The 26,893-nt window shown below is 35.9% G+C and overlaps 1 protein-coding gene across 2 annotated transcripts in view; it reads left to right on the top strand.

The window, feature by feature from the left end:
- Positions 1-23,807, top strand: part of Syn1 (Syntrophin-like 1) — a 352,920-nt gene extending 329,113 nt beyond the window's left edge. For both annotated transcript variants that reach the window (XM_067757556.1, XM_067757557.1), the window contains exons 8-10: positions 16,231-16,339; positions 19,239-19,634; positions 23,401-23,807. In XM_067757556.1, the coding sequence (XP_067613657.1) occupies positions 16,231-16,339; positions 19,239-19,634; positions 23,401-23,484 (589 nt within the window). In that variant the 3' untranslated portion in view covers positions 23,485-23,807. The remainder of the gene's footprint in view (positions 1-16,230; positions 16,340-19,238; positions 19,635-23,400) is intronic.
- The last annotated feature ends 3,086 nt before the right edge of the window (positions 23,808-26,893 follow it).

Consider the following 26,893-nt stretch of genomic DNA (forward strand, 5'->3'; position numbering starts at 1 on the left):
AAAGTTATTTAGATAAAATTCTTTAAAATAACTCGACACCATCTGTTGAAGATTTCTACTGCTTGGAGTGTGAAAGATCGAGCTTAGCTTAGTGTATCTCAACTTTCCCTCAGAACTCGATTTAAATTACAAAAACATGTAAAAAAGGTTGGGTGGCAACTGTAGTTTAAATTGTTTTTATTAAAAAAGCTTTCTAAATACGTTTTTTCAAAATAGCAATACTAAAACAGGAGAGCTTAGAGCAGAAGCGTGCAATAACAAAATTATGTACATATACAAAAGAATAAAAGAAGTAAAAATATTTTTATCTAAACTCACACTAGACCACCTTTCGTGCCGTACGAATATTGGCATATCTCATTTAATTTTTCTAAGTTCTAATAGATGGAAACTTTGTTCCCTAAGATCGCACCATGGCAAGAGATAACCCCATCTTGAAAAATTTATTTTGAAAAATGGCGTACAATACCGGGCCTCAATTAGAAAGGTTTTGGAGGGTAACATATTAACTATATATAAAATTCCATCTAAACAAGTTGAGCCGAGACAGTAGTTGATATACAAAAGTCATTAAATGGCGCTTAACCATCTTAGCGATTTGGCCGTTTCGTAACAAGTCACGACAGCTGTTCCTGCTTCGCGAAAATTTGCGCCAATTGAGAGCATTAAAGAAGGTCATGTCTTCATCCAACTCCCTCTACCAACTCAGCGGTGGTCTTCTTTTTGCTCCGCTTTCAAACTTAAGCATCGACTGAAATATTTTCTTAGCTGTAACATCTTCGTCCATTTGCATAACTTGGCCTAGCCAGCGAAGCCTTTGGACATTTATTCACGGCGCTTTCTTTGTATCTGTGTTAAGTTCATAAAACCCGTTAATATACCTCTTTCAATACTCGCCGTCGGCATCACGAATATGACTATAAATCTTTCTGTGAACTTTTCTCTCGAACACCCAAATAGCCATCTCATCTTCCATCGACACCGACCATGATGACGAGCCATACATATTTTCAATTGTTTACTCAGTCCAAAGTAGCACTTGTTGGTAGGAGCTATTCTCCGTTCGATTTCTAAGCTGACATTGCTTTTGTTGTTAATGCTGGTTTCTCCCTTCCGTACCTCACAGGCACTACATTAAACAAACACCTCATTTGGTTTTATATTTATCGGAGAGGTCTTTCCTTACCGTTGGTGTTGCCCAAAGCCCCCAGGCAGCTTAAATTCAGATATAACAACACACAAGCAACTCCTTTTCGCGTTGTAGAAGGCTGATTTGAAGATGTTGAGTGCCGATTCTTCTGTCGTTAGTCTTCTCTACGACCTGGTGCATTGTGCAGACATACAAAAGTGTATAGTAGGGTTGCCACCTGCCTAAAAATATTGTGAAATTAAATATGGCGTAGTAGTAAATTGTCCATTACGCAATGTTGGTCCCCACGCGAAATAAAAATGTTGAAGTTTATGTTGAGAGGGTGTCGAGAAAACAATTTTTTTTTTTTGGACTCTTGTAAATACAAATTATTATTTTTTTTTTATTACAACTTGATTAACTGACATCCCGATTTATAAAATTGATATGCCATTATTTTTTTCTCGCAATGCTTTATAAATCCATGTAATGTCCAGTTGAGCTCCGCAGTAGTTTTTTCATAGTTTTGCAAACCGAGAAGCATACTTTTAGGGGCTTTAGCTGGCTTAGCAGGTAAAACTACGCGAAAACGACTTCATAGCACGGAAGGACATTAGAGGGAAATAAGAAGCTTCTCAGGACCAAAATTGTCACATTCCAATCTTTTAAATTAAATAAAAAAACAAATGTGTTACTCATTCCGATCCTGCATGTATACATACATACATACATATGTGTGTAATATACTCAGAAAGACAGTTACCTTATATGCAAATGGAAGTTAATAATGCGCTACACTGCACAGTTTATCAAAAGCAAAACGAAATCTCATAAAGCAAAAGATATTCATATTAAGGATTATATCAACATTTTGAAGGAAAATTCTAGGATTATTTGAGACAGTTTCTCAAGCAGCGCTTATCTAACACTTTTTTTTCGTTTTCTCAGGTGTTTTTACGAATACTGTGAAGTTCACTTCTGAAAAAGTAAGAGAGTCGCTTTGTGTGTGTGTGTGTATGTATGTACATACATATGTATGCGTACAATGTATAAGCGAGCACCAATTGGTGGGAGATTGTGTGGTGGCAGCACAAAACGTTTGAAAAATTATGTAAGGTGTGTGCGTGTGTTGAGTAGGTACCTGAATCGCTGATGGATTGGTGTAATCATTGTATATGCTTACTTAGTTGTAAACGGCTATCGTACAATGTTTCAAGCACATCTTCGCACATATTTATATACTTTGTTGTACTACACAGCTAGCAAAATGTGAACCGGGTAAAATTAATCTTGTTTTCTGTTCACTGATTTTCGAAATTTTTATGCTGATATCTAGAGTAGTGATAAAAGTGGTAAAAAAAAAACCAAATGAATGCAATAGACCGAGCTTCTCTTCCGATTTGCAGCGTGCTACTTGGCGGACGGGACCTATGTACATGTTTTATGCTGTTTTACGAATGCCAGCTGCTGGCAGACGACACAGAAACACACTCGGAGTGTTTGTTTGTCAAACCACTGCAGTGAAGCGGACCTGCGTAGAAAGTTGTTTTTGTATTTGAAAGAACGTTATTTCTAAAAATTTTGGCGTTCCTTTTCCCGAACTTTGGTGTGAGGACTTTAGCTGTGGTAGGCGTAGCACGCTACCAGCGCACCATTTTTTATCTTTTAAAGAAAAAATTAAGCTAAATTGCAGAGTTTATAGGATAGTTACTTTCATCTGCTGGAAGCCTATTAGACAACAAAACGGGGTTGTGAGAGTTGCATGATTGAACACGATATTGGAAGACCTAATCGGGGTTTTATTCCATATAACGGTTAATCAGAAAAATCAATTCTGTTTACTACGGATAACAACCGATTTATAAGCACGAAAAAGCGCCTTCTCAGTGAGATATGTTTACTTTTAGTTTTATTTTGAAAAGTGTTCTCACGATCACTGATATCTTTGAAGTTAATTTATTTCCAACAGCTTTTAAAACTCTGATATTTTACGACAGACGCCGGGTTCAGCAATTATGAGAGAGGACTTTGCTTTTCAATTTCCTACTCAGTCCAAAGTAGCACTTGTTGGCAAGAGTTAATATCAGGATCTGCAAATTTAAATCAGAAACATCACGCTACGTTCCAGTCATTGAGGCCATGCAGGGAATATTTCCAGGGACATTTGAAGATCCTTTCTGGACTGTTTGGGGATAGTTTCGAGACTTTTTTCTGCTAGGGGACCATTACGGTATTATTTTGAGAATTTTGCGGTATTGGTTACGATCTCTTTGGATTTTTTAAGCACTTTTTCGAAATAGTTTTGGGAATGTTTTAATGAACATTTCGGGATTATTCCGGATACCTTTCACCATAATTTCGAGATTATTTTAGTGACTATTTAACGATAATTTTGCGACTATTTTAAAGTCAAGTTATCGGGATGATATTATTATCGATTTGTCTTCGACTTGTTATCGAATAGTTATTAGTTTATTATTGGAAAAATATCGATTTGTTTCACAAAAGTTAGGAATATTTTTTCTAAACAATACTGTTTTTTTATCGATCAGTTGTCGGCTTTTTGGCGGCCGCCGTGGTATTGTGGTAACGTACTCCGCCTACCACACCGAAGGGCCTGTGCTTAAGTCCCGGGCAAAGCAATATCAAAAGCTTAGAAAGAAGTTTTTTTTTTTTCAATTAGAAAAAAGTGTTTTTCCAAGCGGGTCACTTGTCGGCATTGATATGGTAAGCACTCCAAGCATATATATTCGTTCACACTTTGACTTAGGTTTTCAGCTTTAAGAACACCTTTCTCAAGCAAGTTTAATGTTTAAATATCTCACTTTTTTTATTGACCAATATGTGGTTGTTATTGGATTTCATTAAGATATTTTAAATTACTTAAATTTTTCTTATTTGTGAAATATGAGCAACACATGTTCCAGTGAAAAATTAGTTCCCCCTCTTTTACTTTAATTTTTCATTCGCCTCATGTTCTATTGTTTGCTTCATTTGTATTTATATATGTACTTAATCACAAACGATTTGCAGGACATTCGTGTTTTGTTTTTGCTTTTGTTGGGGATATCTTTTTTCTTAAACGCTTACAAACTCTTCCGTGCACGCTCAAACTCAATCGAAAACACGTTTTGTTCTCTTTTCAAAAACTCCATTTATTATTGTTTAAATGTATTAAACAATTTTTTTTTTCTTTACTCATTTCTACATTGTGGCAACATTGCGTAATAATACATCATCAATCAGTGACAAACGACTTGGTTACCCCTGTTTGTTTTCTTTTTTTTTGTAGCTTTATTCCGTCTCAATTGTTAGCCTTTATTAAAGTGACAATCAAGGGGTGAGAGGGAGCTCCCACTTGCTGGTCGGGTAAACGGTCAATCGTTTGTGTAGGAGATGCAAAGTCGTTATGCTTTAATGGCAGTAAAGAGGTAGAATGAACGAAATACATGACTCGGGTGGCAACGACAGCAGAACATTACTGATGGGATTTAAGTTGTACACTGCATTTTAATTGGATTGAGAGATAACAAAGCTCTTTGGAATGGCGTGTAAAGCATGAAATGTAAAAATTTAAATTAAAATAAGAGACAATTGACTTGAACAGAAATTCAAATGCAAAATGTACAAATTTGCGTAATTTCAAAATTTAATACAAGACATTTTTTTCGACATCACTCTAAAACATTTTCATGTATCACATATATATTTATGCACAAACAAAAGCACCAATTACGCAATTCGTCGTACAACGTAGCTGAATGTGAAGGGAAATCTTCTTCCGGCATTCAAGCAGGATGCAGCTTTCTTAACATCCTGTGTTTGCCTGCAAAGCTACATAGAAGAAAAGCAAAGCTATGTATGTACGCGTAGGAGAAGAGCACTCTTAAAGCAATGTCAGTTAATAGGGGGTGTGTAGTACAATAGACCAGTTGCATGCTTAAACCAATCGGCAACCGTAGCGACGATTGCAATTTCCTGCAGATTTCTGCTTTTGTGTATTTTCTGCTGAGTTTCTACGGTAAATATGCTCTTTTTATTGGATTGTTTTGTCCGGTCAACAACTATTGCTCGGAACATAATTTCGAAATAAAAATCAGCTGTTTGCTTAATACAATTGAAAAAGTAACAGCATTTACTCGTATCTGTAAGTATTTAGTACTTTAATAGACAAGTGGAGAAAAAGGGAGGAGAAAGCTTCATGACTGTTTTGAAAAATATCCTGTATTTGTATAGTTACATAAATGAATAGCTACTTCGTAGATGTGCCAACAAACCTAAGAGCCCTACACAAGGACTTGATAATCCGTCAGATTTGTAGACCTTTTCCGAAAACGAAGAATTTCCTTTACGGTATTGTTTTGACTCTTACCCTTGCCAAAACAAGTTTATATTGTTGTCCCTATTAATTTTTTCTTGTCATTCTTCCCTGAAAGATATCCGATTCAATTTCACAGAACATACAGTTGACGGTAATTTTCTCCTTTTTACATTACTAGAGGGCTTTCTGCTATTACAGTGGAACGTCTTTGCATTCTGGAGCAACGCATTATTTAAGCTATTGCATAGATTTTATCGCGGGCTTGGCGACTAAATCAAAAAAACCGTAACTGATATTTGTCAACAAAGATCCGAAAAGGCTCCAAAAGGTTAGATAAGGTTCGGTGTTAGCAACAGGCCAAATACATAAAATTGGATCTCTATCATAAACAGCGGTGGGCACCACTACATTTACACGGTTACCAAATTGAGAATGTGTTAGTAAACACGAACGCGTAGCGAGCACGAAAGCAAAATCAATTATTTATTTAGTTTGATTTCAATGCTTGAACGGTGAACACGTGTCACACGCACTTTTTGGTACTCTGTTTTAAGCGCGCGTGCGACACTTCCTCACCGTACGACCATCGAAATCAAACTAAAAGAGCTGTCGTTGATTTTCACGAAGTAGCCATTGTGCTATCGCTTATCTTATACATATATGGTCGCTTACAAGCCAACCTAATAAAACCGCACTGCGTTTTTTTAGCGCACGCAAACAACCGGCGTTTTTTGCCCTAACCCAAATAAGGGGCGAATTTTGAGACTGGGACGTTTCTCACCGAGGAACTAGATACGGAAAATGACACCCCTATTAATTTTGGTCAATTGTCCCTGACTCTTGAAGATGTCATTTGTGGCATCTCGGTGATCAAGTCGTCAGTGCAAATGGATGTAGATGGGTTCTGTTCTTTTTTGTTTAAAAATATTGCAGCAGTTGCGTATCCAATCTTATTAATTTTTAATAAATCTCTCAGGAATGGAGATTTCATAAACGCTTGGAAGGTAACGTCTATTACCCCGATATTCAAGAGTGGTAATAAAAGTAATGTTGCCAACTACCGTCCTATTTCTAAACTTTCCACTGTCTCGAAATTGTTTGAAATTGTAGTTAAGGATAAAATATTCTTCGCAGTAAAGACCTTGATTTCACCTAATCAGCATGGATTCATGCCTGGCAGATCAACTGTAACTAATCTAGCAGTATTTTCTGAATACTGTATTTCTTCATTTAATAGGAGGGCGCAAGTTGATACTATCTATACCGATTTTTCGAAGGCTTTTGACAAAGTCAACCATTCATTACTAATATCTAAACTTGCTGGCTTCGGCTTCCATTCTAGTATGCTATCTTGGGTGAGATCTTACTTGGCAGATCGTAGCTGTGTTGTTGTGGTAGATGGTATTTCTTCGCGGTCGTTTACTGCCAATTCTGGTGTACCCCAAGGGAGCGTGTTGGGTCCCTTATTATTTGTTATCTTTATTAATGACATACGTCATTGTTTCAGTTATGCTGAATTCTTATTGTTTGCTGATGACTTGAAAATTTTTGCATCAATCACGACTCAATCTGAGTCCACTATGCTCCAAGCTGATCTTGATAACGTAATGGACTGGTGTAAACGGAATCGTCTGCTTTTAAATATAAGTAAATGTTTTAGTATTACCTTTGCTAAAACTCGAAATGTTCTTCCTGTTTCGTATCATATTGGGGACTCTACGCTGAGGGTTGTTGATGAAATATCAGATCTTGGTGTAGTCTTTGATGCGAAGTTTCTATTCCACAGTCAGATTAATTATGTCATTGCGAAGTCTTATTCCACACTCGCGTTCATTCGCCGTTTCAGTATGGATTTTAGTGACCCTTATACTTTAAAACTTTTATTTACAACCCTAGTGCGGTCTAAACTAGAATATGCTGTTTTCATTTGGAGGCCGTACCATGCCTGCCATATAGACCGACTTGAGCGTATTCAAAAAATATTTTTGCGATTTGCCCTCCGGTCTTTGCGTTTTCAGGACCCTGTTCCAACATACAGTTCTAGGTGTCTTTTAATTAACCTTAAATCTTTAGTGAGTAGAAGATCAATGCTTTCATTGACATTTTTATATGATATCATCAATGGGACGGTTGACTCGCCCTATCTTTTAGAACGTGTACGGTTCAATGTACCATCGCGAACCCTTCGATGTCACGATTTTTTCTGGTTAGATAGATTTAGAACGACTTATGCTTCCAACTCTCCAATTGCTAGGGCAATGAGGGAGTTTAATTTGCTGTATTCTATAGATATTGATTTTGCATTAAATAAATTTAGGTTTAAACTGCTATTGAATGAAATTATTTGAATATTTTATATTTATTAGTTAAGATATATTAGTAAATAGTCTGTAAGGAGGTTCTGATTGTCCTAGACTATAATATGAATAAATAAATAAATAAATAAATAAATAAATAAGCATGCGTTGCGACAATGTAAAGCATGTATGCAAACGTCAAATCTAAATGTCACGCAGAACAAAAATTGCAAATCGAGTTAGGTTTTCACGCAGCAAATTCAATTTGATTTGCTCTCATACAAGTTGTATGTGCATGAGACATTTTTGACAGAAAATGACTTGCGTGCGTTTATATTAGGTTGGCTTGTTAGCAGGTGCTAAGCTCACGCCCACCCCGGATCATAAAGTTAAAGTTAAAGTTAAAGTTAAAGGTAAAGTTAAAGTTAAAGTTAAAGTTAAGTTAAAGGTAAAGTTAAAGTTAAAGTTAAAGCTAAGGTTAAAGTTAAAGTTAAAGTGAATGTTAAAGTTAAAGTGAAAGTTAAATATTAACTTCTCATTTATTCGATAAAAGTAAAAAATTTGTTTTCTTATCGGTCACCACGCTTAAAAAGGTTAACTTGAATTAATATCAAAGACAAAACTTGAATTAATATCAAAGAAAACAAAATCTTGCATAAATATTATAATTGCATAAGTTGATAATATGCATTACCTTTACCGCGACAGTCCCCGAGTGCCACACGTCCTTTTTTTCACCTGCGTTCGATTGCCTTGATGCGCTTTAATCATCACCCCATAACCTCTTCCAGAAGCAGCAGCTAAAGCCACTGAACTTTCAAAAACATTAGGGCGGTTCTTATAAATAAAATAAGCGATATTTTCCAGTCTTCCCCTTCAAGCGGTTATACCACTGTCTGAAATATCACATAGAATTGGTTTTCCTTATAAGGACCACCCGGGGCACGGGGGCACTGCTATTATTTCTCTATGGAGGCTTAAAAAGCTAATTTTTTGTCTTCTAATGCCCAAAATCAATAAGACTGTAGTTGACCATACCACATATAATTATACTCAGCGTACTTTGCACACAGAGTATATTAACTTTGATTGGATAACGGTTGGTTGTACAGGTATAAAGGAATCGAGATAAATATAGACTTCCATATATCAAAATCATCAGTATCGAAAAAAAAATTCCATTGAGCCATGTCTTTCCGTCCGTCCGACCGTCCCTCCGTTCGTTAACACGATAACTTGAGTTATCTTCACCAACTTTGGAACACGAGCTTATCAGGACCCAGAATAGATTGGTATAGAAAATGAGCGAAATCGGCCGATAACAACGCCCACTTTTTATATATACAACATTTTGGAAAACACAAAAAACCTGATTAATGAATGTTGAAATTTGACGTGTGGACTGATACTGAGACTCTTGATAAAACTAAAAAAAAAAAAAATTAAAATGGGTGTGGCACCGTCCACTTGTGACAAAATCAATTTTACAAATATTATTAATCATAAATCAAAAATCGTTAAACCTTTCGTACATTCGGCAGAGAGGTTGCCTTTACTATAGGGAATGCTTTGAGGAAAAATCAACGAAATCGGTTAAGGACCACGCCCACTTTTATAGAAAAGATTTTTAAAAGGGTCGTGGATGAATAAGGTAAGCCATATCTTTTCAAAAAAGAGCTTTATATCAATGGTATTTCATTTCTCAAGTGGATTTATAACAACAAATAGGAAAAACTTCAAATTTAGGAAAATGGGTATGGCACCGCCCCTTTTATGACTAAGCAATTTTCTATGTTTCAGGAGCCATAACTCGAAGAAAGATTAACGCATCGTAATAAAATTGGGTGCACAAATTTTGCTACAGCAGAAAATATTTCTAGAAAAAATGGACGAGATCGGTTAAAGACCACGCCCACTTTTATATAAAATATTTTTAGAAGGGTCGTAGACGAAAATAATAAGCTATATCTTAGCGAAAAAGAGCTTTGTATCAATAGAGTTTTACTTTCTAAATTGAAATATAACATTAAATTGGAAAACACAAACATTTTTGAAAATGGGTGTGGCACCGCCCCTTTTATGAATGAGAAATTGTCTATGTTTCCTTGTTGCAGAAAATATTTCTAGTAAAACCCGAACTTAGACACCTTTGCTTGTTTTTTGTCTCGATTGGGGACGGTTCAGGGGTGCCACAGCGAATGAATTCCAAATTTCAATGTTTGGAGTAAACTGAGTTTGGACCGCCTTATCATCAATTTGATATTCAAGGGTCATCCTAGAGTGTATGGTAGGGCGGGTCGATTTGTGGGGAGGCAAAAAAAATCGCCCATTGCTCTGTGAAAATCATATTCTAGGGATCAAAATAAGAAACTTTGTCGAAGGAACCATACCTCTAAAACGAATTCTGATGTCCCCCCCCCCCAGGTAGGGGTAAATTTTGAAAAATCCCACTTTGACCCATTATGGTAGGAGGACGTGTATATTTTACCGATTGTTTACCAATTGATGTTCGGTATGAAATTGCAGCGTTTTTACAAGGAACGCACTCTAATAGTACCCATACACTAGGGCGGGTCGATTTAAAAATCGCTCATTTCCTTGTGAAAATCGTTTTTTTTGGATCAAAATAAGAAACTTTGCCGAAGGAACCATACCTCTAAAACGAATTCTGATGTCTTCCCCCCCCCCCCCCCCCCAGGTAGGGGTAAATTTTGAAAAATCCCACTTTGACCCATTTAGAGTGCTCCAATCGAGTCCAAATGTATGACCGACCCCCACTAACTTTGGTGGCCCGACCCACCGATGCCAGTGGCACACCCCCTGGAACCCCCTTGGGGGTTCACCATACAAACATTTCAAAAAATCGCCGGTTTTGCACTTTACATGCACTTTGCCCCCAGGGGGGTTCCAAGGGGTGTGCCACTGGCATCGGTGGGTCGGGCCTCCAAAGTTAGTTGGGGTCAGTCATAGGTACATTTGGACTCAATTGGAGCACTCTAAATGGGTCAAAGTGGGATTTTTCAAATTTACCCCTACCTGGGGGGGGGGGGGGGGGGGGAGGACATCAGAATTCGTTTTAGAGGTATGGTTCCTTCGGCAAAGTTTCTTATTTTGATCCCTAGAAAACGATTTTCACAAAGCAATGAGCGATTTTTAAATCGACCCGCCCTAGTGTATGGGTACTATTAGAGTGCGTTCCTTGTAAAAACGCTGCAATTTCATACCGAACATCAATTGGTAAACAATCGGTAAAATATACACGTCCTCCTACCATAATGGAGGCAGGCTGCGAACGAGTTTTGAGAAAAACCTTTCTGCTGCAAGAACCGAACCGGCTTCGAATTCTTAAGTTTTCTTTAATTATTCTCTACCTGATTTATGAAATAAAATCAAACTTTCCAATAGCCGATCGACCCGCTTACTTATACACTAATAGACTAATCGTTAATTAAAGTTTTGTTTTTTTATTTTCGATAATTTTAGAAATAACGTTCGCAGGCGCACGTTGAAGCTCACTGCACGTATTTGCGTAATTTGAAAGTCCAGCGTTCTTAATATATATCCAACATACTTACAGATATTACAAAGCTACATACAAAATGCAACTCTTTGCAATCCTGTCACTTGTCAAATTCACAAAGCCAAAGATACTGAATGTTTGGTGAATGCACTGCTACCTACATAGCTTTTGCAAAAAAACAAAAAAAAAACAAAATTCTCTCACGAATTGCTGACTGCTGTGCCAAACTGACAGCAAACAGTTAGAGATGTTCGACAAGAATTTGGCATTTGCAGGAAATTAGTAAACCGAAAGCAAAAAGGTGAATTCACTTACGAAAAATGAGCAAACTGAGCTCACAGAGATATAATTTTGCTTACCTTTACAGTTTCTTTTTTTGCATTTACTTCACGTAAATTTTAGAATATTTTGTCAAGTTGTCAAATTGTGAAATTGAAAAGGGAAATTGTTGTTCGCCCCCTTGTAAATGAAGTTCCATTATTTCTGTGAATGGCATATCGATATGTGATAATTTACAATACTCAATTACGCTGTATTTATGATATGCTTCCAAAAAATTGCATCATTTTATTCCCCAAATTATGCATAATTTGTGATGACAGCATTTTCCATTAAAAATTCATAAGTTAAAAAAAAACAAGTAAGGACGGGACTGTATTCGGCTGTGCCGAAGACTTCATAGCTTTCATGAATGGGGCTGTACAATAATCTTATCCCGTTCGTAATCTCCAAATAATCGGATGTATAAAATAAGAAATATATAGTGAAGAGATGTACATACCTAAACGATTTTTAAGATAAATAAAAAATGGCAAAAAACCCCCTTATCTGAACGATCGGTTGTATGGGATATATATTATATATAGCTCCGATCGAAATGATTTTTTCATGAAATCTTCTATGATATATTAGAATATATATCACTAAGTTTCACGTTTGTACTTTCTAAATTGCGACAGGAATGACCAAAATCGTCTTATCTGAACGATCGGTTGTATGGGAGATATATGTTATACTGGTCCGATCCTACCGGATCCGACAAATATCTAATATAATACAAAAATACATCCTTGTGCCAAATTTCATTGAGATATCTCAAAATTTGAGGGACTAGTTTGCGTTCAAACAGACAGACGGACATGGCTATATCAACTCAGTTCGTCGCCCTGATCAATTCAGTATACTTAATGGTGAGTCTATCTTCTATATTCCTCAACGTTACAAACATCGGACCAAAGTTAATGTACCATTTCATGTCCATGAAAGGTATAATTATATTTCCTGGAATGACTAATATATCTGATATGCATATGTATGTAAAAATCTCATCCTGGTAGTTTAATCGATCATTTCATATAAGAGTTGGGTGAGTGGCCAATGGAGCGAAAAAATACATTTGAATTTGTTGCTTAGGGGAGCTCCTGGAAATCAAATGAATGATGTCCGCTACTTTCTCTGAAATGATATTCAGAAACTTACCCAGTAGTACCTATATACATACGTTTGGTACTCCGGGCAGGTATTACAGCTCCGATGCAATCCATTGCCTTCGAGCAGTGTGAATTTTACGCATTTCACGGTTTTGGTGAAATCTCTAAACTTCAAGCACTTCCAACTTAGTTACTGCTTCGAATATTCTTACGAAACTACAAAGCCTCTTTTTATTTCTTTCACTAAGTTTAAGCCTACGTAACATTCGGTGTGGTATTATCGAAATGTTTCTTTAATAAAGGTTGAAGTCAAATGTATTACCCAAGATTTTACTATAATTTTAATAGTACTATGATCTGTTTAGTAGAACGAGATGGATTTAACAGGGTTTTAATGAAATGTGGGGCAGTCAAGGCTACACATTTCATTAAAAGAGCTTGGCTGTCATGGACATGTAACTCTGTAACTCTCAAATATTATTCATCTTTCTATGGTTTTTAAAAGGGATTATTGCCGTCTTGTTAGGGCTGATTACAAGTCTAAACGTGGAGCACTTTTCTTTCGTGGTGGTTTAATAATATAGCAAAAACTATAATTCACTTAACTCCACACGTGGGACACAATGCATATTGTTCTATCAGGAGTAGCTCATTTATCTAGCCTCTGATGTGCAGCTCAACTCGTCTTCTCCTAAATACCTCAATTACTACCCTCCTTTCTGCGTTACTCCTTATTTTTATTGATAAATTATCGAAAAATTATCTACTGTTTATTAAAACGAGAGAGAAGAAGAGAAGAGAACGAAAATCGACACTGATGATGGCTAAACGCCGAAACCGGTTTGTCTCAAAACCAAATTTGACGAGGGATGACGGAAAATCGTTCCAATATACATCATTTATCCACCCTGTCGGAAAATCAACAAAACAAGTCATTTATTAAAACGTTATCGGGATGCATTCATGGTAGTCGTATCATAATATAGTTATCCATTTATTATCGAAAAGCTACCGACCATTTATCGAAATGTTATCGATATGCTATCAAAAAGTCATCAATTTGTTATCAAAAAGCTATCCATATGTTATTCACAAGTTATTGATTTGCTATCCAAGATATATCGAATTGTTCTAGGAGTATCACTAATTTCTAATCGGCGTCTTATAAATGCGTTATCGATTTGTTAATAAAAAAGTATCGATTTGATTTGGAAAATGTATCGATTACCTATCAGTCTGTCAATTTGTTATCGGCGTGTTATCGATTTTTAATCAACGACTTATCGACGACTATAATTACTTATCTATAACAAGCGGATAAACAATACATTTTCGGTATCGGTTGTTACCGATAAGAAGCCCACGAAGCTTTTCCAAAAGCCTGAAATGATTTGCTTCTGGTAAAGATGCCTCGTCGAATTTCAAGTCCTTTTCTAATGGCCTTCACCACGAAATATTACTTTTTTCCTGCTTTCTTATGGAAAACGCTTTAGTTCTTCTCTATTCTCTCGTATAAACTAAATTTAGCAATATTTTTATGAAGAACAAGAGTGTCATAATCGAAGCAAATTCAAAATAACATTACATTAATAAATCAAAGCGAAAACAAAGGAAACAAATTGAATTAAAAAAAAGAAAGCAAATGAAAAACTTGTAAATAAATAAATAATGTGAATAGCGAAAAGCCACAAACTTTTCAACAAATTGGCAAACACCAAAAATAAAAACAAAAAAACCAAATATGAACAATATGCCGAAACAAAATGGAGTGGTAGGGCAGGGGCGGCTAGGATTGAAAAGCCGCGCTAATTCACAAAGCAAGACTATTTGTCCCCTTGAATATTTCATGTTATGTGTCACGGCGTGAGATCAAAAGAAAGGAAATGAAATGAAAAAAAAATATTTTTACTTTTTTTAACAATTTTTGACCTAAATCTTCTCCCGAACTATGTTCCGCTTTTGTTTGATGCTCATGCCGCTGCTGAGTGTTGTTGCCGTTGTTGAAATATATTGTTCTAAATAATGTTGAAGAATTGCTATGCAAACTCAACGCGCGTGCAATAATTCACACTTTGGTACAACCTACAAAATGGATGGCACAAAAAATATGTTTTTGCCACTTCACACATTACAGTGAAACAAATTTTTGTGATGACCATCGAAATTTTCGATGTTAATTTTTATTTAAATATTTGCTATATTTTTTAAATATTGTTTCGGGTTATTGTTTTTTCCGAGATAAGTTCTGACAAAATTGTAATTTTACACAACGTTGTATTGCAATTATAATTTTTCAGAATTTTTTTTCGGAAAAATAATGAAAATTCTCGTAAAATTTGTTTGTGAAGCCTTTTAACCTTTTTGCCCTCTCCTGGAAGGATCTTTACCAAAAACCAAGGCCTATCATCTTATAAAAAAATCCGTCCATCCATCCATCCAAATACTAAAAGCTTACTAGAATATATACTATTTGCTACTTTTAAATCTGATAGCTGTAACGCACCTTATATCTGGTATTTGGGCCTAGCGATGCACCAAACGTTCTCTACTATTTTCATCCTGCAACACGCACTGCCTGCAACTGCTTTCACTTACAAGTTCGGCCTAAAATCTATTCGCAGGTTATCGCACCTTGGATTTATTTATTTAAAATTGTTAAAAAAAGATCAAAACTAAACATGAATCAAGAGAAACTTTTTTAAATAATGTTAAAACGGTCCTATAAAATATAGATCGTATAACACACGTCTACACACCAATGATGCTGCAGCAGTTAACTTCAAGCAGCCCACTGTGCAGTGCTGAACAATGACCGCAACGAGTTTTGGTTAAATGAATGAAAAAACATTGCGAAAATTGTGTTTGTTGCAATTGAAATTCTATAGTTTACTTATTTGTGTTCAACAACTTTACAAGTGTATTGGTGTAACGATAATCCATATTTGTTAGCTTACAAGCAAACTAACCCAAACACACACACACACATTCCCATCCACCGACATGCAATTGTGTTCAAGTTTATTTGTGGGTGTGTCTTGTTTGTCTTCATATATCCTGGGTAGCCACCGGAATGCGCTGTGGTTTTGCACTTCCTTCTGAGTTTTTATTTTGGCTTTATTGTTATTGTTTCGGCGCTTGTTTGTGTTAGTGCCCATTTATCTTCTACTAAAACTATTTTTGCAACAAATTTTGCGCAGATTTTTGGAATTGCTTTCAAATTTCCACACCAGCAGCCCATTAGCGCTCCGAATCCGAGCAGCTTGTTTGTGTTTGCGTGTATGTGTTCTTCTAACGTTTTTTTATTATTTATTTTAACAATATTTATTCCACCCTGGCGCTGCACATAGCTCGAACTTTTTTTATTGCTGCTAACGTCTCGTCGCGCCTTTCTTTCACTAAAACTGTTACATTTCTTTTGAAAATGCATTATGTCCATGTAGTTTTTGTTCCAATATTTTTGTTTTTGTTTTAATTGCTTCCGTATTCCATTTATACAATTTTATGCTATTTCTTTTTTTTTTTGTTTCTTGCAGAATTTACGAATCAGCTCCATGGTCAGTGGAGGCATGGAGTCGTCCTTTGGAGAGTTTCGCATTGGCAACGACAAGATTGGCTGGTGCTGGCAATAATTCATCTTTGAATGTAAGTGTTGCAATTTATGCCCTCACTATGTGGTATGCTATTCTTAGTCTTCTTCTTCTTTTATTTTTATTTTTTTGGTTGGCTCCATATGATGGGTTACCGCGGGCTATGGGTGTGTGCTTAAGCAGATTTTTCAAGAGCAATAAATTTAAGCGGGAAACTCATGGTGTGAAAGAATAGAACAAAACATCGCGTGCTGTGAAACGAACCCACAAAACCGAAATTACGCCTTTATCTTTATTAATTAAAGATGGCTCTGCATTTCTGATAATTACACAATAGATTATAGAATATAACAAGCTCAGCAATATGAACAAAACACGATTGCTTTTCTTTCTTGCAAAGATAATAAATAATAGTAACTTGCAAGCGCGTGAGTTTTTTGTAAAAAAGTTAAATTAATACCAATCAAGTAGGTAATATTATTTAAAAAAAATGTTTGCATCATGCTGGGGTTCAAGCTTTTTTTGGCACGATTTGGTCATATAAAGCATTTTCACAAACTGAATCCAGACTTCTCAAAGCATAGCATTTAAGTGGGATATGACTATCGACTTGTATGTGTGAGAGATCCCGTAACGTACAGTGTTTTAGGTTGTAATGACAAACAGAACAAGCTTAATATGTTTGTAGGGAGCCAATAAAGAACTTTAAAAAAAGCACAATGAATGGGTTTACAGAATTGGCCCTAATATGGGAAGCGCTTTTCGGAGCCACGGTATCGCCTCTCTGTACTGTTTAGGACTATGAACGAACGCCTTCCATTATTCCCATCAAGGTTAGGTTTTTCAATATTCATTTATTTCCGCCTATACAATAGTAGACTGACGTGGCTAAGGATTGCTTCTAGAAAACTTGAAAAAAAAACGACTATAAATGCCGCCGCCATGTTGTTAAATTTATGTTTGCGGAAATTAACCACAATGTGGTCTTTGGTACTACCGTCGTAAAACGTTGCTTCCACCATAAATCGCCTACAAACAGGTTGAGACAGATCATCCTTGCAGCGGCTCGAAATATGGTTATCTGCAGGAATTTAAGGGGTTGTGTAGCGCAGTATATAGCTCCTCCAACCCAATTTTCAACCTCGTTTCACTAACAGACAAGGCTCTGGCGACCCCAAGCTCCTCATGGAACTTGCGGGTGGGTGGAGGGGATGGCCTGAAGGTTTAATGCGGCCATATAAATATTTCCCGATATGGTCGGGCTAGCACATTAATGGTGCTGTGGTATCGGAGCGTACCGGATCTGTATCCGGCAAAGGACCATCACATCGATAACACTCCCCAAAACCTTATCGGTACAACAACAACAACAACGTGGTTATCTGCAGGACCAGGTTCCAGTGACACTAGGAAATCTTGCGCTCAAAATGCCTGCTTCATTAAACACACAGCTAATGATTGCAGTCTTCGATCTGACTAACTGTGAACACTTTACGCTTTCAACGACGCGAAAAAAATAACTAGTACCTTGAGGAATGCCTCAAGGAAAAGTGGACACTTACTACAGTTCGGATCCGTTATCGTGGCGGACAGATTTCCAGAAACGGCTGCTTAGAAGATGGAAATGTGAGAAAAAACGGCATGAGTGCGAGCAGCCTCCGATGTTGGATGCATGGAATAATTATTGCAAGACCTACCCCAAAAATACTTGTCGAGATACCACTTTTACTCACTGTCAGACAGGAATAAACTACGTTCCGCCATCTGACTATGTTGAACTTTGAATGGTAATATTACGTCTAAAAAATAACATTGCTTCAGGTAACGATGAACTACACGCCGACCTATACAAACATGTTCGGAGAAATACAAGCTTCCAGCTCAAAACTTAGGTATGTCAGGCAAAATCCACAAGAAATTGTGCTACATATCAAGTGTAAGGTTCTATCTAGCGCCTTGTGGAAGGAACTGAAAAGTCAAAGCTTAAAAAACTACGCCAAATAATATTGAGCAACATCACCAGTTCCAGTTCAGTAAGGGTTGCGAAGGACATCTCGAAATCAAAATTGACTTCAGGCAAGCTGCAGCAGATAACTCTTCCTGAGAATGAAAGAAGACACTCAGGCTCAGATAGTTTATCTATGGGCACCCGTATTTGCAGGCAGAGGAAGGAGAAAACTTCCACTGCGTTGGGTGGCATAGTCGGTGAAAAACTTGAACTATTTTGGTGCTCCCAGATATTTAACATCTAATTTGCCTTCCATGGCTCTGCAGATATGGTTAGAATGGTTTCCAATTACTCTCATAATAAAATCAATAAGCTGGAGGAATATTAACAGGAAAAGGTTTGGATTATAGTCCTTATTCAATGTGTATGGTTCTAGTTGTCTGGTAATGCCATTATTGCATGTAACGAATAAACGAGAACTAACCGACACCGAATGGCAGCTGCAGGGCAAATTAATTTTTTTCGGAGGAGTTTTTTTTTTTTGCCAGAAATCCACCTGGGGTCTTCGCCAAACCACTGGCGAAGAACGACATTGTTAAATAAGAACCTTTTCAAGAGTTGTTTAATGTCGATTACTCAGGAAGGAATAACAATGACTTTATAGTATTACATAAGCAGGTTGAGAACTACAAGGCAACTAAAAAACTTCCACCCAATATACTCAGGCAACACCCCTCGATTTTGTTGACTTAATGAGTGCATTCAAAAATTCTCTGTGACACGACCACTAAAATTTATTGCTTCCATTAGCAATAATAAACATAAAATTAACCAAACACTTTTATGTAATCCACCCAGCAAATTTTATTGTATCACTTTGTAATTGTAATAATGGATTATTTACTCTTTTTTACAACTACATACACACACACATTTGTTGTTGTTTTGGTTTCAGGTTTTTTTTTTTTTTGGCTGCCCATTCAAATTGTAAAATTATTTATTCCAGGGTCAACAAACGACAGTATTTTGCGTGCGTTGCGGCACCACCCGCGGTGTCCTGGTCTATTGGTTACGTTCGGAAACACATCGTGATATGGCCGCATGGGCGCGAGCTCTGGTACAAGGCTCTCATAATGCCGTTAACTATCAGCGGGAATTCTCATTTCGTTGTCTCTACCAGGGCAGACAATGTCAATTGGTTGTGCATTTGAATCGTGGCTTCTGTTTGTATGACTGCAGCGGTTATGCGGCGGCGGCAGCTGCGGTGGTAGCTGCGGGCGTTGTGGTGCCGCCCAGTCAAACCAAAACACAGTTGTGGCAATTTCCGTTCGACAAATTGAAGGGTTCAGCGGACGACGGAATGCGAATGTTGTACTTGGATTTTGGCGATGATGGTGAAATTGTGAGTATATAAAATGTTGTTTGAAAATTGCTGTAACTTTACAGAATAATTGTGTAAAAAGGAAACCATTTTTAAATGAATAACGGTACAGTCATATCGTTGCATACATACATAATTATTACCAACAATAATAATGTATACCTTAAAGTACAGAAAATTTGATTTTAAGATTTCAATTAATTTTAACTGAAGACCTTTATTTTATATGCTTTAATCCTTTGGACTCACTCCTTTGCTTTAATTATTGTCAAATCATCATAATCAAATTAATTAATTTTCTTTACATATATATCTGATTTCCATCATCTTAATTTTACATTTATCTTTACCATTTCCAATATCTTTGTTCCTTTTTTGGCTTTTCACCTTATTATCTTATTCCATTTCACATCGTCTCATATTCCACCAATCATTGCTCAACAAAGTGAAACGCGTTAAAATTTCAATTAAAATGTCACACAACGCGTCCAACAGCCCCAGGTGCCAACCGACTGTAAGCAGAGATGTCAAATGTCATCACCAACAACATAAGCTTCAATCGCAGTTTGGTAAATTTCTTGCTGTTGCTGTTGTTGTAATACATCTTTTACTGTTGACTCGCTTGCTGGCACGTATGACATAGCTAAACTGTCTACCTGCCCTTATCACAATTTTCTGTTTGACGCCTGACGCCTCGCAAATTACCCACCTTTGTGCTCGTCAATGTCATAATCAATGAATGAATGGCTTCTTTTCTTTAATGTGTCACTACGCACTTCACCCCTCATGTGAACGCAACTAGAACCTACACTTAAATTCACTCACCACATTGCTCTTACTTCGAGTGCTTTCCTTTGGGCCACTTTTGCCAACGTTGCAATTAATTTTAAGCCAGCCTTCACTTCGTTTCATGTCCATGCTTTCACACCTTCTCCTCTACTTTCGCTCTGTCGCCTGCTGTTCTTGACTTTAGTAAGTAGTATGTTGGTTTGTGTGAGGACCGTGAGAAGTGTTGTTGTTGCTACTTTACTTTGTGGCAAGTTGTCAACTGTAATTAAGCCACCTTTTTTTGCTGACGTCTTGGCTTTCATTTTGCTGTTCTTTGCACATAAACTGGCATACATATACTCGTTAAATTGTTTTATTGTTGTTTATCTACGTAATTTAGTTGTTCGTGTTTCTGGTTTAATTCAATAAACCTTTTCATTGTCAAAGGTGGCAGGATCTTGACACAATTTATAACGCTTTATGAATCAATGAAAACAGTTAAAAGTGTTATACTACAATTATTTTTCTTCTTTACTTTCGCTAACTTCGCTTGATGTTTTAGCCTTTTATGTTTTCCTCAAAACCTTGAAGGGACTGGTGTGGAATGACTAGAAAAACTAAATTGAAATGTTGGAAGCCATGTAAATGTTAGGTATTCGAAGTCTCTGAAGCAAACAACTCTTTCTGGTCTGAAAGAACAAAGACTCAAGAGCTCTATTTTTAAGACATCTTACTAGCAGTAGTTGGATTCGTAGGCAAGTGCATATTTTGGTTTGAGGTCATAGGTACCCCAGCCCATGAATTTGTTTTTAAGTACTTCAATTTAGTAGGAAACTCTGGACTCATTCAAGCTATGTAAGGTCCTCGCGTTTTACGCAGTACTATTTTACTAATTAAAATACGCTATGGAAATTTACAGAGCATGTACAATAGACTGGGTCGATTAATTAACCGATATCACGCCATCGATTTTTCAATAGTATTTTGACTCAGGAAAAAGTTCTAATACGCATACCCAAAAAAATAATTTTCTAGCATGCGCACTCCCCAAAAAATGTAATCGCCAACATTTTTACAACAGTTTTTTGAAAAAAAAAAAAATATTTTTTGAGTTTTGGGGAGTGTTTTGGACGAAAAATTTACACTTTCGCCATTTTTTTTCGCAGGCTCGAAAATTATTTTTTGGGAATGCATAGTGGAACTTTGTTTTCCTCAGCCCAAATCCTATCGAAAAATCGATGGCGCGATATCGCTTTCGTCCATACAAATCGACCCAGGTTAATGTACATATCAAAATTTTTGACAAAGAAAAGATGAGGGAGCAAAGCAAAGACCAAAACCCAAAACTGAAGTAAAAAAGGAACCATAGGCGAAACCTAGACTGTAACCGGAAGGCGTTTTCGAAGTGTTAATGTTTTGTTATCGATAACAAGATTTATCCTTGTTATCGGCATATTTTCGATTTTTTATCGATGAGTTAATTATTTCTAATCGGTTCGTTATCGATTTGCTACCGACGAGTTATTGTGTTTTTGTGGGTTATCGATAACAAGAAGATAGAGCTCGCAACAATCCCAAAATAATCCCGAAGTTGATCCGCAATGACCCCGCGAGTTATGCGAAGTAGACCGAACAACAGCACGAAAAGCTGTTGAATTTGATACAGAACGATACCACAACGATACCAAAGTCACTCCAAAAAGATAACAAACTAATAAAAAAAACTATGCCAAAAGGATCCCCAACTGCTCTCTTAAGGGTTCAGACAACATTCTGAAAATATTCGAGAGATTACCAAAGATACCCATAAAAGAATGCCGAAACATTTTTTAAAATAGCCACAAAGTCGCCAAGAAACAGTTTCTTTATTTTCCAGAAATAGTCTAAGCCTTGGACGTTCACTTGTATGTTTAAACGTCAAACTTCACGAGTACTTGGTATTCACGAGTTTTTTTTTAAGGACATAGGCTATATTACTGTACATTCCGACAGAATAATTAGTTTCTTGTGATATTTGTGGTGCTTTTGGGTTTGCAGTCTCTTTGTTTCATTTTATCAGGTAGTCAATATTTGTGGAACGATGCTTGAAATGAGTACGAATTCTCCAAAAAGATATCTTGACCCCAAAAACTTAGGCTCGACCCCACTCATTTCTTATTCGAAGAATATTCGGTCGCACAAAAGAAGCTATCACCTTAAACATAAAATGATTACCTTAAATGATTACTCACATAAATATTAAGGCAAGCTGTAGTAGACTTTCTTTTTTTATATTTATCCGTCTTATACGAATTTATAATAATTCGGTATCAAAAACCTGTACTCACAATAAATCATCATCATTTATTGAAGCTTAACCGCCTACGCGATTTTTGCCTTTTCGTAAGGAGACAGACCAGCTATACCTGTTTCGCAATAACTGACGCCAATTAGAGGCAGCAAGGAGAACAAATCTTCCTCCACCTGCCTCTCCCAACTCAATGGAGGTCTCCCCCTTCCTCTGCTTCCCAACTTCCCAATACTTTCTTGGCCGGACCGTCTTTGTCTATTCGCAAAACATGATCATCCAGCGAAGGCTTTGAGTTTTTATTCGCTGCAATATCGTCATATCTGCGTGAAGCTCATACAGCTCATCATTATACTTACTTCTATTGTCGCCGTCGGCTTCACGGACAGGACGGTACATTTCGAAGAACTTTTCTCTCAAACACTCAAGAGCGACTTTTAGAGCGTTATTTTGTTTTGTCTATAGAGGACTATACTTTTCAATTGCCAAATCATTCTAAAGGTCAACTTATTAGCAAGAGTTATTCTCCGTTTGATTTCTAAGATGACATTGTTTTTGCTTTTAATGTTGGCTCCCAAATAGATGAAATTCTTCACTGTCTCGATTTATATCCATCAACAGTGACGTCGCTGCCAAGGCACAAATGCTTCGTATACAACAAATAAAATAAAAAAATTTGGCTGTATTCAGCATTCACTAATTTGAATTTCTTTTTTATTTTACTTTCTTAAGGAACTCGATATGGAATGCTGCCCAAAACCGGTGGTCTTTGTGGTACATAATTGCCTCTCAGCGAAAGTTCACTCCATCACTTAATTACGACTTGAAGAAGAAATCGGTGACAAAGACGAAACCTCGAAGTAGACTCAGAAGAAAAAATAAAAAAACAAGTGGACGAAATATTATCTTAAAATATTGTAAGCATTATCTCTTTATTTAGCCGCCAATAATTGTCTAGCAATAATGAAGAACAAAGGAAGAATTAAATATCGTAAAGAGAATTTTTGTAATTTCATACCAGACAAAGTTAAGTAAATCAAGTTGAAAGTAAGTGAATATAGAACAAAACATATGATTATCAAATTTTCCTAGAAAATAATGAAGTATTAGTAAATACGTGAAATAATAAATAAAAAAAATTATATATACGTATGCAAATTTTACTAAAAATAAATGTGTATGGTACGTATTTAAATTGCAAAAAATTAAACGAAATGCAAAGTGGTAAGCTTAAACACATCTGAGCTTCCTTGTTTTATAAAAGATCGCGAAGAAGTCTTCGAATAATCTTCAAACAAAATTTTTGTTAAAGCAAACGCACACAAGAAAACTCCAGTCACTGCAACTCACATTTTGTTGGGCAAACCGCAAGTGAAGTTACGCTCCAGCTACGGAGTTTTTCAGCTTATCAAAATGCATAATACAAAAAAACTATTTACAAGGCGCGATATACCTTCGAAGAGATTTAGACCGAGCTTCTCTTCCATTTAGGTCGCGTTCCTTTTAATGTTTTCTACAAATTTTCTAGACGGGACCTAAACGTTTTACGTCGACTACTAACGACATCTGCAGAGCAGGCGAGTTATCACTCAGAATCTTTTTATGGCAGAAATATAGGCGAAATGTTTGCCAAATCACTGCTGAAGGCGGTCCCGCTTAGAAAAACAAAACAAAAAAAGTTTTCTAAATTGTTTACGTTGCCTTTTCCGAAACTTGAGCGCAGGATTTTCGATGTGGTAGATGGAGCACGCTACTACCATACCACCGCGGCCGGCATCTTTATAAATGCAACATAATTGAATTTCTTTTGTAAAGCAAAATTTGTGCCGAGTATTGTTTCTATAGTGCAATCAAATTAAATACATTAAAAATAATTTGAAATGGAAATTAAAGTATCTCTGCTTTCGTAATTTCTGATTAAAACTAATGAAAGAAACAACACCAATAGAGAATACGTTTTAATTAGAAACAAATGACCTTTGCTCTATTTTAGTATTGACATTGAAATTTTTGAATTAAATTACATTCAGATACAAATTTTAGAAAATTTTTTTATATAGTTCAAGATATTAAAAAAAAATTACGTTCCCGTTTTGTTGCTGTTGCTTGTATGTCGACTTTTGAGTGGAACATCAGCCTATCTCGGACCCCGTTTCGAAAATATCCTATGTCAGATAATTTTAATAACATGTTACAAAAATGCCCAATTTGATAATAAATTCAACACGTTTTGAACAAATTTTAAGAAAGAACATTCTCCAACCGTATTCTTAAATTTTCGAACCGACAGCCGTGCAGGGGTGACATTCCACTCAACGATATGTAGAAAATTCGGGCCTTATTAGTCTATCACAAAAAAAATTTTTCTGCTCGCTTATAAAAAATTTCAATTAAAAAGCAACAGCAAACTAAGCAACATAGCGGACAAAATTTAGAAGAGATGGAAAAACACAGAATTGAAACAGGAAAACCGAAAGGACAGAAAAGTAAAAAATTAGGAGTCTTTTGGATAAGCAAAAATTACGATAAAGATATGAAGAATTACGAATACGAAAAGCAGTGACAGTTCTTTTCAAATTTCAACAATTTAATTCTGTTTGTTTTTGATTTTCTATAATTTAAAAACAAAAAGCTTTTGTGAAATAAGTTACTGGAACTTTTCGTATCAATCTTTTTATTTCAATCGGAATATTTGTGAGTATGCAGTTTTTTAGCTCAAACACCTTTTGGCTAACAAAGTACAATATATGGGTCTCTCAAAATTCGCATTGATCTTTGACAATTTGTTCTGAAAATAATAATTATAAAATACTGTAACGAATTTAGTGCAATTCAGCTATTTGCAACCTTCTGCTAACGTTCGAATCACAAAACTGTTGAATAAATAACTCCACTATTCAATAATGCAAAATGGCCTTTATTGAAGTACTTCACAATAAGACTTATACTTCGCAACTGATAGCTTGCTTAAATCAAACTGATTGTCGTGCCTCAACTGTTGCCGCTTTTATACTGTTCGGTTTCCTCGTTGACATAATTCTAGGCGCTTCTATTTCTAGAATTTACTAGTTAGTTATCAGCTATAAATTTCTCAGCTATAACCACAGATGCACGATTTTATAGCTTCTCTCATAGCCTATGCGCGTGTATATGTGAGTGATACTTGTACAAATGATTGCATACTTTTGGGAGTATCTCAGATATATGCATGTGTTTGTGCGTTACTTTCCGCTGCTCGTATGGACATATGGGTAGACATGATGATTGATTTGTTGATGTGCACACGAGTCACTGCTTAGTATCGGCTTAGAGATGACAGTATCCTTAAACAAAAAAAAAAAAGTGCTGCTAATATTCGTCACAATACAAATAAATAAATCAATGAAAATATAAAACATCCTTCAGAAGAAAAATTGTCGAAAATCAACGCGATTTTTTAGAGATCTACATATTTTTTTGTAAGACAAAAATTTATTGAGGTAAAAACTGAATACTCAAAAATATATTGAAAACTGCAAATAAAAACCTCAAAATTTTTGCAAATTTTCGAAATATTTTTTGAGTTTGATTTGCATAGTTTCAGTTACAAAAATCGTGGAAATGTTTCCTTAAATTAGCGCAAATAAAAAAATACGATTTGAAGCGTCGAAATTTTGTAAAAATTGCCTTTGCTAGTTTCGTGTTCTTTGCTGTACAAAAAAATAGTTATAAAAACTTGGAAAATTCATTGAATCTTAAATTGTGTAAAATTTTCAAAGCCAAATGCACAACAAACAAAAAATTAAAGCAGTATTAGCGAAAAAATCAAAATGTAAATTGCAATACAGAAATAATAAAATTTTTTCATGGAATGTCTAAAAAAAAGAATCTCTTATTCAAATATTGCATAATTACATTGCACATTGTACGACTAGAGTTTAATTAACAAATACAAATAGAACAAAAATGAAAAAATTATTTTTTGCTTTCAACAAAAGCAACAACAGCACATGTTAAATAATGCAGCAAAAGAAAAAAATTTAAATGTAAAAATACATTGTTTATTTATTTGTTTGTATATAAAACGATATAACATTGCATGAACAAAACAACCGAGATAATAATTATGATATTTCCAAAAACAAAAACAAAATCAAATTTAGGCTTAATATTATACTATGTTCAAACAGAAAAATAAATTGAGGAAATTTCGATTTGAGTTGAGTGCTGTTCATACAACTCGGTT

This window comes from Eurosta solidaginis, chromosome 5, assembly GCF_040869045.1.
Source record: "Eurosta solidaginis isolate ZX-2024a chromosome 5, ASM4086904v1, whole genome shotgun sequence".
NCBI classification, from domain to species: Eukaryota; Metazoa; Arthropoda; class Insecta; order Diptera; family Tephritidae; genus Eurosta; species Eurosta solidaginis.